Here is a 12,642-nt window from a genome sequence, read left to right as displayed (position 1 = left end):
ATTATGAGAAGCTCCATGCGACTTCGCATGTCTCCGCCCCAGTCGCACAGCTCTCGCAATCCGCTCACCGGAGGAGCCATGAAGTGCTCGCACCGCCTTGCCAGATCTTCCTCGTCCTCCTTTCCCCATGGCTTTTCCCGTTGTAATTGCTGCTGCTGCTGCCGCCGAGGCTGCTCCTTCATCTCCGCCCACCGCACCAGACCCAGCCTGGCCAGCACCGCCGTGGCTCCCGCAGTCCAAGCGGATCGGCACCCGGGCTCGCAGGCGAAGGGTGGGAGTGCGCAGCGATCGACGTCGATCGCTGCCACCCACCATCGCCCCAACGGGAAGAACCGCCCGGCAGCGATTCCAAGGAGCCCGAAGCGAACATCCTGGAGCAGCACGGGCTGGCCCAGAGGCTTAAACCCCGGGAGCCCAGGTGCCGAACCCCGCACAGCAGAAAAGACATGACAGCCGGTGCCCAGTTCGTTCTGCAGTCGTCCGGATCGGCGCCAAGCCAGGAAAATGCGCTGCGCACTCCCACCCTTTGCCTGCGAGCCCGGACGCTGATCCGGATGGCTGCAGAAGGAACTGGGCACCGGCTGTCATGTCTTTTCTGCTGTGCGGGGTTCGGCAGCGATTGGCGTCGCTTGGATTGCGGGAGCCACGGCGGACTCCTTCCCCACGAGGTATTGCTCTGCATTTCACCACCTCTTCCAGGCTCGCAGCCACCCACCATCGCCCCAACGGGAAGAACCACCCGGCAGCGATTCCAAGGAGCCCGAAGCTAACATCCTGGAGCAGCACGGGCTGGCCCAGAGGCTTAAACCCTGGGAGCCCAGGTGCCGAACCCTGCACAGCAGAAAAGACATGACAGCCGGTGCCCAGTTCCTTCTGCAGCCATCCGGATCAGCGTCTGGGCTCGCAGGCAAAGGGTGGGAGTGCACAGCGCATTTTCCTGGCTTGCTTACCTTAGCTCAGTGGTTGGGGGTCAAACAACCCTTTCACAGGGGTTTTGATGGTGGTGCAATACAGAAAAACGAGCACAGCCCTCGCCATCCGGAATGAATGGTGCTGTTGTGGCGGTGGGGGAGGGGGCAGCAGAAGCGGGAAGAAGCGGCGTTTGCGATGGCTGGAAGCTGTGGGAGTGAAGCACTGCTTCCATTTGTACGGCAGCAGCATTCCGCCTTGGTATATTTGTGTCAGGAGTGGCGCAAGGCAGCCTTTGTTTCCTGCTGCCTGGGACTCAGAGTGGTAAATGGCGTCTGATCCGGAGAGCTGCTGGATTTTGCTCTCTAATCCGGATGCCAAATCGGCCCTCTGCAAACTCTCGTCTCTCAAGGAGCGCTCCCTGAAGCAGGGCTGGAAACTTTGGTTGGACTGCTTGAGAGAGGAGAGCTTGCAGGGGGGCGATCTGGTGTCTGCAACGGAGAGCGGCATCCAGCTTTTTCTCTCCGCTATAAGAGCGCTGTAAGAGCGGCAGCCCTCATCTCCTAATGTTTGGGACTCGGAGCGGTAAATGGTGACTGGTCCGGGGAGCAGCTGGATTTTGCAGTCCCAAGCATTAGGAGATGAGGGCTGCCGCTCTTACAGCGCTCTTACAGTGGAGGGAAAAAGCCAGATGCCGCTCTCCGTTGCAGACACCAGATCGCCCCCCTGCAAGCTCTCCTCTCTCAAGCAGTCCAACCAAAGTTTCCAGCCCTGCTTCAGGGAGCGCTCCTCGAGAGACGAGAGTTTGCAGGGGGCCGATCTGGCATCCGGATTAGAGAGCAAAATCCAGCTGCTCTCCGGATCAGACGCTATTTACCGCTCTGAGTCCCAAGCAGCAGGAAACAAAGGCTGCCTTGCGCCGCAAATATAGCAAGGCAGAATCCTGATGCTGCACTTTCAGCAGACAGATGAGGGCTGCCTTGGCCATCGGCTGGCGCAAATATACCAAGGCGAATGCTCATGCCGCACAAGTTCAAGTAGTGCTTCGCTCCCACACTTCTTCCGGCCCTCAGTCTCTCAGGGAGATGCTTGACTTCCTCTCAGCCCCAAGACACTGGCTGGCCCATGAGATGAGAGAGAGAGAGAAAGAGAGAGAATCAGAATGAGACAGAGAGAGAAAGAGACAAAGAATGAAAGAGAGAATGAGAGAGAGAATCAGAATGAGACAGAGAGAGAAAGAGACAAAGAATGAAAGAGAGAATGAGAGAGAATCAGAATGAGACAGAGAGAAAGAGACAAAGAATGAAAGAGAGAAAGAATGAAAGAGAATGAGAGAAAGAGACAGAGAGAATCAGAGAGAGAGAGTGAGAGAGAGAGAATGAGAGAGAGGGAGAGAAAATGAAAGAGAATCAGAATGAGAGAATCAGAATGAGAGGGAGAGAGTGGGGAGAGAGAGAAAGAGGGGGAGAGAGAAAGAGAATGAGAGAGAAAGAGTGGGAGAGAGAGAAAGAGAAAGAGGGGGAGGGAGAAAGAGAAAGTGGGGGAGAGAAGGGACAGAGAGAAAGAGAAAGAGAGAGTGGGGGGGAGAGAAAGAGAGAAAGAGAGTGGGAGAAAGAGAAGGGGGAGAAAGAATGAGAGAGAAAGAGTGGGAGAGAGAGAAAGAATGAGAAAGGGGAGAGAAAGGGAAAGAGTGGGGGAAAGAAAGAATGAGAAAGAGGGGGAGAGAGAAAGAGAATGAGAGAGGGGGGAGAGAAAGAGAGAATGAGAAAGAGTGGGAGAGAAAGAAAGAGAGGGAGAGAGAGAGAAAGCGAAAATGAGAGAGAGAGAAAGAGAGAATGAGAGAGAAAGAGTGGGAGACACAGAGAGAGAGAGGATGGAGAGTGCCTGAAGGACCCCATCCCGTACTGGGAGTCCAGGTGCTTCAGCAAGCGGGGCACTGGATTCATATTAGTGGTCTGCGAAATTTAAAATTATGAAGTTGGTGGTCCCTGAGGTCCAAAAGGTTGGGGACCCCTGGCCTAAGACCATCGGAAAACACATATTTTTGATGGTTTTAGGAATAACTTTATCGTTGGGGGTCACCACAACATGAGGAACTGTATTAAAGGGTCGCGGCATTAGGAAGGTTGAGAACCACTGCCTTAGCTGCTTGCCTTGCTTCGCTTGCCTGAATCCATTCCATCAGCAAGCAACTCCCTGCCTGCAACCAAGCAGGCAGGGAGTTGTGGACTTCAACTCCCAGAATTCCTCAGCCAGCAAAACAAAGCTGGCTGAGGAATTTTGGGAGTTGAAGTCTACAAGTCTTAAAGTTGCCAAGGTTGGAGACCCCTGTTCTATTGGGTACCGTAAGTTTTTTTCCCCTTTGGGATCTTTAAAAAAAAATAGTTAATTGGGGTTTTTTTTAGTTCTTTTTTAGACCTAGCCATTTAAAGTTTAGGAAGTTTTAAATTTAGCTTTCATATAAAAATAAAAATAAAATAATATTTGTGCAGCTTTCTGAGATTTAGTGTGTTTCTGTAGTGTTTCACTCTAACTACACAAACACACAAAATCTCACAAAGCTGTATGTGGAATTTTGTGTGTGTAAAGTGTGAAAGTTGGGTTTTGTGGCTTTTTGTGGCTGTGTGAGGTTCCTGCTTGTTTCAGGGGCCATTTTGGGTCTAGCACAGCTACTTTTACATTGTGGATGAGCCAGTTGTGTTGTGTTGTGTTGTGTTGTGTGTGTGTAAAGCGTGAAAGTTGTTTTTTGGGGCTTTTTGTGGCTGTGTGAGGTTCCTGCTTGTTTCAGGGGCCATTTTGGGTCTAGCACAGCTGCTTTTACATTGTGGGTGAGCCAGTTGATGTTTTTTTAATTTTTATTTGGTGTGCGTTGGAAGAGGGGTAGTCTTATACGGCGAGTATAGCCCAAACCCTATATTTTAACAGGAAAAGTAGTGGGTCGTCTTATACGCCCAGTCGTCTTATACGCCGGAAAATACGGTATTTCTTTTTCCATTTAGTTTATAATTGAGTCAAACATTACCTTTAATATCAGGGAAATTTCTTTGATATTTAACCGAAAGCGCTAACATTGAAAAGGAGAATTTTTGGTAGTTTAGAATATTCTGAATTGTCATTTCAAAAACTAATATGGCTATTAAGCTGGATTTTCTATAGATATGTATGCTGTGTTGACCTACTGTAATTATTCAATATTCCAAAGTCAGAAATTAGATCATTTTACTAATTTTTTAGTGCACAATATAATAAACACAATGTAAGTGGTGTATGTGTGTATGTGTGTTTACCAATCTAAGCAGAAAACATTGCCAGTCCTTTCCTCTATAAAGCTGGGGATGACATAAAGGCATGTAGCCAAATGGGAGATGCTTATCCCGCCTTTAGCTTTTTAAGAGGGCAATAAATTCAAGGAGTTATTTCTGCTGTGTGGATGCTAAATAATGAAATTTTCAGTAAAATAGATTATCTAGGGAGGTTGCATATTACTTCGTGCATTACCATGCATTTTATTGCTAATCCTGGCATCCACTTCAGTTTGCTTCCAAATATATGATAGCATAGTCATAGTGTGGTTATTTCTCAGTAAGCACCCAAGGATCAAAACTCTGCATTTCAGGTGCCAGTCAATCTGAGAAAATGGAATTCACATAACATACTATATTTGTCTACATCTACATTAAACCTACCCTTTTACTCTCGATGCTATTTCCCCGCCCAAAAAAATTTATAGATGATAGAGGCAAGAGGAAAGATATGGCTGCCTGAAAAGCCTAAATAAAGAAATAAGGCATAATGAAGCAAAAGTATTTATTTTTAAACAAATTTATAGTACAGGTTGTACTCGACTTACGACCTTTCATTTAGTAACTGTTTGAAGTTCACTGAAAAAAGTGACATATGAACATTTTTCACACTTGCAACCATTGCAGTATCCCCATGGTCATGTGATCAAAATTCAGACGCTGGGCAACTGATTCATATTTATGACGGATGCTGTTTCCTGAGGTCATGAGATCACCTTTTGCGACCTTCTGACAAGCAAAGTCAATGTGGAAACCAGATTCACTCAACAACCATGCTACTGCCTTAACAGCTGCAGTGATTCACTTAACTGTGGCAAGAATGGTTGTAAAATGGGGAACTGAAAAACTGTCTCGCTTAGCAACATAAATTTTGGGCTCAATTGTGGTCTTAAGTCAATGACCACCTGTATATAGCCAATCTAATTACACATACCACAGGTGACACGGGGTGGCTTAAAAAAATTCAACCAGAATTAAACCACAATCTATATGTGTGAACAAAACAAAAAGTAAATAAAAGATTAATTGTAATGATTATATCAGTCACTCTTGGGCTTTCAGTAAATGAGTTCCTTCAACCTAATCTGATCATAAGAACTGTACAGATAATTACTTCCTGCTCACTCTAGAAAGATGAATCTGATAAATATCAAAACTCAAAACTTAGGAGAACTTTTACAAGATAATATGGCCTATTTATCACAAGGAAATTCCCATGCAAATGGGAAATTTTCCAAGATTATGACTATGTAGATACCACTTTGCACAGAAAAAGTAACCCTGTTTTAGGAAAGCAAAATAAATTGATTTTGGATTTATATCAAAAAATTTTTTTTAAAAAAAATTCAATACACTCAGAAAACAAAATACCAAACACTGAGCATAAGAAAGTAAGAAAATCAGTAACAGGATAAAAATGTTATAAGAGAGTAACATACATATTGATACCTAATAAAAAACCAAAAGTATCCACCAAGTAGACAGTTCCAAAATGAGATCCAAATCCTCCTTCCTGTAATCCCTTTTGGACAATAATTGACAATCCAACTGACATTTCTGTAGGCACTAGCAGAGGAAAAGGGAAAAAAAAAACATTTCCTCAGGACCACCAAGAGAGCAAACCACTTGCTTTGGTCCAATGGGACAAAATAGGAGTCTAACTCAGTCAACCTTGACAAATAAGGATAGAAGTGATCTTCTAATGAGATAGTATTATACTCGATCTCAGTATCATAGATTGCAAAATGCTAAAGTTAGCAAATGAGAATCTTCCCCTATGCAAGACAGCTATGATATTAACAAAACAGTTGACTAAAGTAAAAGATCTTTTGCTTTGAAACACTTTTACAGAATACTTCAAAGAACATCCCTTTTTCTCTCTGACTTGCTTTCTTATACTATTGTTGGATTAAGAATTGGGCTGAAAGGCCACACCTATGCCTTTCTTCCAGGTAAACACAGGACTTTTCGGGAAGAAGAGGGATCAGAGATTCCATTGTGAAGATTAGTTTGAGCTGCCGTTTTAATAGCAGATTTCTCCTGCAAGCCTCGGCAGAAGAGAAAGACCAAATTCCAGATGAAAGGGAGCATTTATCACATCTGGCATGTGAAGCATAGCTCTTTACAATTTAGTTTGGATCCCTTCTAAAGCTCTTAAACCTTTATACTAACAGAGGTACATGTCACAGAGCAAAAGGCTGAGCACGGAGACTTTGAATAATTTCACTGTATCGAGTACAAAAATACGGCCTTTGCAGCAAGCGGAATAAGCTTTAGGCCTGAATAGTGATGTTCCTTCCATGCTGAAGATGGCTGGAAAAGGGAACCTGAAGTACTTGGTGCCTAAATTGTTCAATGATGCTGTAATTAATCTTCCTATTAGGTTTTCAATTAATATACCTCTTAGTAAACACAAGCACTTTAGTTTTGTTATAATTAACAGCCTTTTTTTTTTTCTTTGTTGCAAAATGTGGTTGGTATTTGAAGACTCTGCCCCAGGCCAGCCTGTGACAAAACTAACTGAATTATCAGCATGCAAAAGGAGAAATACGTGTTTGTTTGCCAACCATGAAGGATAAAATGAATAAAAATCAATGAAAGAAGAGGGGACTGAGTGTTTAGTCTTTCTTTCTTTTTTCCTTCCTTCCTTCTTTCTTTTTTTTTTTGAGCAGCATGGTGCACCTTACATGAATAAATAATGATTAATCAAAGTACTGGGTGATCAGTAGGGACTTCTTGCTGTTACTTTTCCCCATAAAGTCTCCTCTCTGTCTGCCACCTTCAGATAAATAAAAGACAGCAGACAGATGGCTTTGAAGGTAATCTAAGTATTTCTTCACCAAATGATGCATTGATTGAGCTCCTGTCCAGACCTAAAGTTGGCAACATATTATATTAAGTCAGCCAGTCAACAACTTTCTTATATAGATGCCTGGGTTTTAATTTTCTAATAATGCTCAGGAGGCTGTTTGGGCATAAATTGGTCAGGCGAATTTACTACCTTTTTTAAAAGTTAGAGATTGATACTAGCCATGAATCTGAAAGGAAAGATCAGTGTGGTAATACAGAGTAGCTAGTATGACAGCCCACCAGTCAAAATTTGCTTTTTAATAGTTCTGTCAAGGTCAAATTCCCGCCTCCTTGACTTACACACGACTTTATTATTCTTTAGTTCTGCTATATCTCAGGAATAGATAGGGGAGACCAACCAAATAAATATTTTATAGTCCTCACCCAAAGATGTTAGTTGTGAATAGGCTCTATCCATTTCTTGGTTAAAATCAGCACCCTACCCTAGAAGCATTTTCAGCTGAATAGTAATTCAAAAATTGCAAAAAACAAAAGAAGATATGTGGACTATTGATCATTTGTTGCTTCAGCTACCTTTTTCTAATTAACCATTTCTTCCTTTTTTTAGTTGTCCTTTTTTCAGCAGTGTCTTTCAGTGTTTATTTAGATTCAATCCAATAATCCTATTATTTTTTCTAATAACTTCATTGAGAGACTACAAGGAAGCTTAAAAAAATGGAAAGTGGCTATTGAGTATTCCTGACCGAGATAGTTTCATATGTACAACAGTGCTCTGGCCTTGAAACCTGAAGCCTTAGAATGTAATTTCAGGTTAAGAGAGAAATGATCCCTATCATAATAAAATCAATCTTCAAACCAACTATTCTGTTGGATAACATTTGAGATTTACATATAATGAATAGCACTTCCACCCATTTCCACTCTACAGGATTTTGTCTTAGGAGTCGCCTTTAACTGATCCAATTAGAATTGAAAAACAAACAAACCCAATTCTAATTAGCTAATCTCTACCCTCTGTAATTATTTTCCTTATCTTTCGAGAAAGCAGGTTGGAAATAAAAGTGACCAATAGATAATTAAAATAAAACAGAGGAAGTAAAGGGTTCTTCATTGGATTCAATGCCACGTTAAAGTAACTTGCAAGAATTAGTTCAAAGATGGTTTATTTTATTAACAAACCCAGGAGATAATCATCAAACACACTCCCAATGTCATTAAAATGATTTAAATAGACATTGATTAACAGCAACAATGTTTGTTATCTGGTTTCAGTTCAATAACTATAGGCAAGAAATGAGAAGTGACATGCTTGGATATCGTTTGGCTAAAATGAAGATGCTGAGAGCTCCTTGGCTATATCTTTCAAGCATAGCCTGTAATGAAAAAGACATATAGCCATTGAGTACTAAGGTTCACTGATATGAGTCTCTTGTAAGACAATTATGTAAATTGTGTTTAATTGACTCGTGAAGGTCATTCCTTTTGGTGGAGCATCTTGCTATATTTTTTAGAAATTCAGGAGATATCCCATTGAATGCCTATCAATAGATTCACCATTCATTCAATTCATTCATCATCATTCATTCATTCAATCAATCATTCAATAGATCTTTCTGTCTAAATGCCCTCAGATGGAAGAAACAAGGGAAATTCAAGTTTTTTTTTTCCTAAACACAGAATATGACTGAGGGTAGAACTGCTAGAAAAAGGCATAAAGCAATTTGTTCTTTTTTTAAAAAAATAAGTAAAGTATACTTTAAAATATTTCTATAGGAAACAATTGTGCACAGCAGTGTCTTATATCATAATAAATTGTGGCCAATTTTTAAACAAACAAAGAAATAACACACAATTATGGCTTATTGATATGGGCATGAAAAGGCAATGGATTTCTATTAATCCATATAGCAATAGCACTTAGATTTATATACTGCTTCATTGTGCTTTGCAGCACTCTCTAACCAGTTTATAGAATCAGCCTATTGCTCCCAACAATCTGGGTCCCCATTTTACCCTCCTTGGAAGGATGGAAGGTGTGTCAACTTTGAGCCAGTGAGAATCAAACTACTGCCAGTCAGCATAATTAGCCTGCAACCACTGGGCTACCACAGCTCTTATAATATAAGTCTATCCCCCATAGATAGAGAAACAATTAAAAGACTTGGGGAACATCTTCCTAGAATACAGATTGTCATCATTTGCTAAATGTAACTGGGGCCAGTAATTCCATCACTACATGACAAGGTTGTAAAGTGAACATTCATGTGACTACACCTGACTTATAACAGCAGTTTGTCAGTTCAATTTATGATTGGTAAATGAATCACCATAGATCATGAAGCAAGACGCCACAGAACTCTGACTTGTGACTTTCTGCTGGCTTCCTCATTGACTTTGTTTGTTGGAAGCTGGCTGCGAAGGTCACAAAAAGGTGAGCATGTGACTATGAGATGTTGTGACCAGTGTACCAGTTGCCAAGCTCTTGAGTTGCTATCAGTGACTATGGGGATGCTGTAATGGCTGCAATTCTGAGGACTGGTTGTAAATCTCTTTATTCAGTGTGCTCCTAACTTTGAACAGTCATTGAGCAAAGTTGGTAAGCGACAACTCTCTGTACTATACTTCTCAATAATTAAACAAAAAAAAGCAAACTTGCCAGATGTAGAACTGGTTTTAGATATTACCTGTATCACAGCTATTGCAAACCAAAGTTACTTCTCATTCAAATTGCTACATTGTATTAATGTAACTGATGATTACATCAGTTGTAATCACTATGACATGTCACAACAATTATCAGGATGTAACTTTAAGTTATAGTTTTTTTCATGATTTGGGTACTATATGAGTCAGAAACATCTTAATTGGTAGGCCTAATTGAAGAGGTGCTAAGCCTTCTGGAAAGTCATACTTTTAAAACACCTTATATATAATTGTTGTGTAATCATCCTTCAAATTTTCAATCTACAAATGGGCCATAGTTTGATTTAGATATGTTCACCATTTGTTCATAGCTATTGCTATGGAAATATGCTGATACCAGTTTATATATTTTATTGCCATATCCTTTCAAGGAACTCTTATTGAATTCACCAGATATGCTTCCAAGTAAACATCCTAGATGGCAGGTTTAAATCATTGCAACAATCTGGTCCAATACCACATTATACAATGTATAATTAATATTATTAGCCAATAGGATATGCTATTCAGATGAGATCATTCATTTGTTGGTGACTGGATACAGCATATGTGGAGTGGTGAAGTAATTAAGAAGCAGAAAACTTTTCCTAGCATGTTCAGTTTAATCTAGCTGCCTGACATACGTGGAAAATCTATTTGACCCTCTTACACAACTGGCGTAACAGGGAAGGCAAGTGGATTAAGATGATCAAGGAAAATTATAGGGGCAAGCAGCAAAGCCTATTAGGTAGAGAGAGAGGTCATATGAATACTGAACAGAAATTACATACTCTACATTGGCAAAAGAAAATTGACTATGTAGTGGCTTGAACTCAATGATTGATATTTCTCTTCATCAATTTAAATAACTTAGTACACATTATTAATACCTCTAGTAGTATATTTGTATAGCTCCCTGGGAATTTCTTGAAAACCTGAAATATAAAAAAGTATTTTGTGCCATTTTGGTTGGCCCTAGAGAGATTTTAGAAGTTTTGCAATGTGGCTGTGCAGGTTTACTAGAAAGTGACACCTATGATGTTCAATGGATATTCTCTAAGTATGCGAGAGCTGCAGCAACTATGAAGACTTATAACAGGTACTCAAAAGTAAATCCGATGAGTTTATTATTAAATAAATGGACATTCTTGTATATGCAATCTGACTTTCTAACTGTTTTGTGCTATTGTAATATTCAACTGTTGCAGCAAATTAGTCTTGAGCATTCTGTGTGCCTGCCTTTTAAAAATCTACTGGACACTTGTTGATAGAGATAAAATGTTCTTAATACTTAATTAAGTATTAGGGAACAAATTTATTGCTGTTAATATGCAGAAGGTTCTACCAGTTATGATGTTCTTAGTAGGTTTGCTTGTGCATGCAGAACGTAGTTTACATTTTTAGTGAAATACTAAACCAAAACTGATAGAAGTGGTCCAATTATGTAGGAATAGATAACATTGTGCCTAATAATGAGAAAAGAGGCCACCAAAACACATAAACACAACTCATTAACTAACTGTATTAATTAGGGTAGAAGAATTGTAAGCAGTGACATTTTAAATTGTCCCAGTCAATGCTTGTGGATTGGGCTTTAACAACTTTCCTGACTAACTTTAATTCATCTAATTAGCTTATCTCTCATACAGATTTTCTCTCTTAAACTGGAATGAATTTAAATGTATACATAGACAGGATCAGATCCAAAGTGGCTTAAACCTTTTCTTGTCTTTGATGTAATGTTAGTGCCATTAATGTACTGGGATATAGTATAAGAAGGAAACCTCCAGTAAATGGAAATAATGCCTTTTGTGGTAAAGTTGCTGATATACGTGCCATGTTGTAAAAATGAAAGATTAGAAGATTAATCCAAGCAAAGGATTCTGTTTAATATGCTTGCAATAAGAACCTTCCCTAGGTGATAAAGTATTTCTAAGATATTTGGAAAGTTAAAGCAAAGTGGAAAAACTTACTTTTCTGACATCTTCTTCCAACATAACCTTCCATACAGGAGCAGAGGTTGTTTCTCATACATAGCCCTTTGTTCTTACAAGGAGGATTGCAGAATGCTAATTACAAGGCAAATAAATAAACCAAGGTTATTGGTAATAGGACAGAAATTGCAAAATAGACCTCAGCAGCCTAATGCTATGGCACAGGTCCATGGTAACACTGTGCCCATGATGATATTTAGGATTACAGATTACTGATAGAATCTGATTTCTCAAGGAAGCCCTCCAATCAAAGGATTTTCATTATTCTAGCATACCTTTATATAGGAAGAAAAGCCAGAATGTGGTTTGTTTTCTTTCCATTCAGTTTACTATATGACCTCAGCCACCATACTTTATGGGGTATTCTGCCAATTATGCAATTATTATTATTTATGATTTGTCACACAGTGAGCTAGATGTTCAGACTAGATTTGGCATTTTTGTCTGCTTATCGAGTCCTTGCCAAGGACCTGGGATAGGCAGATGTGGATGTTTGATGGGGTCACAGATATTGTCGTAGGATGTAAGCTGTTTGGAGTAAAGCAGCCTTTTGCAATTGACTAATGGTGATTTTGTCAATGCTGGTGGTACTCCAATTGTTTTGGGATTGTGCCCAAGGCACCTATCACTATTGGTACTACTGGTACCTTTGGTTTCTTTTGGCCCAGTCATTCTATTTCTATATAGTTATATAGCCAGTGGTGGGATTCAGCCAGTTCGCACCACTTCGGGAGAACCGGTTGTTAACTTTCTGAGCAGTTTGGCACACTGGTTGTTGGAAGAAATCATTAGGGCAGAGAACTGGTTGTTAAATTACCTGAATCCCATCACTGTATATAGCCTTTTATCAAAGATGATATTACTGGAGCTTGAGGATTGCTGGAATAAATAAATGTATTTAGGTGTTAGCTTTACACTGCAATGTTACATATGTGGTACTTAGA

General features: G+C 40.4%; 1 protein-coding gene across 1 annotated transcript in view; it reads right to left on the bottom strand.

Moving 5' to 3' along the window:
- The window catches only part of VWDE (von Willebrand factor D and EGF domains), a 194,995-nt gene that overhangs the window by 29,770 nt on the left and 152,583 nt on the right, over nucleotides 1-12,642 (bottom strand). The window contains exon 26 of the mRNA XM_070934354.1: nucleotides 11,678-11,773. Within this exon, the coding sequence (XP_070790455.1) occupies nucleotides 11,678-11,773 (96 nt within the window). The remainder of the gene's footprint in view (nucleotides 1-11,677; nucleotides 11,774-12,642) is intronic.

This window comes from Pituophis catenifer, unplaced genomic scaffold (genome assembly GCF_029215685.1).
Source record: "Pituophis catenifer annectens isolate HBS135680 unplaced genomic scaffold, rPitCat1.0.hap2 SCAF_1, whole genome shotgun sequence".
Lineage (NCBI taxonomy): Eukaryota > Metazoa > Chordata > Lepidosauria > Squamata > Colubridae > Pituophis > Pituophis catenifer.
Note: the sequence above shows the minus strand (reverse complement) of the source record. Positions and strands in the feature narration are given on the sequence as shown.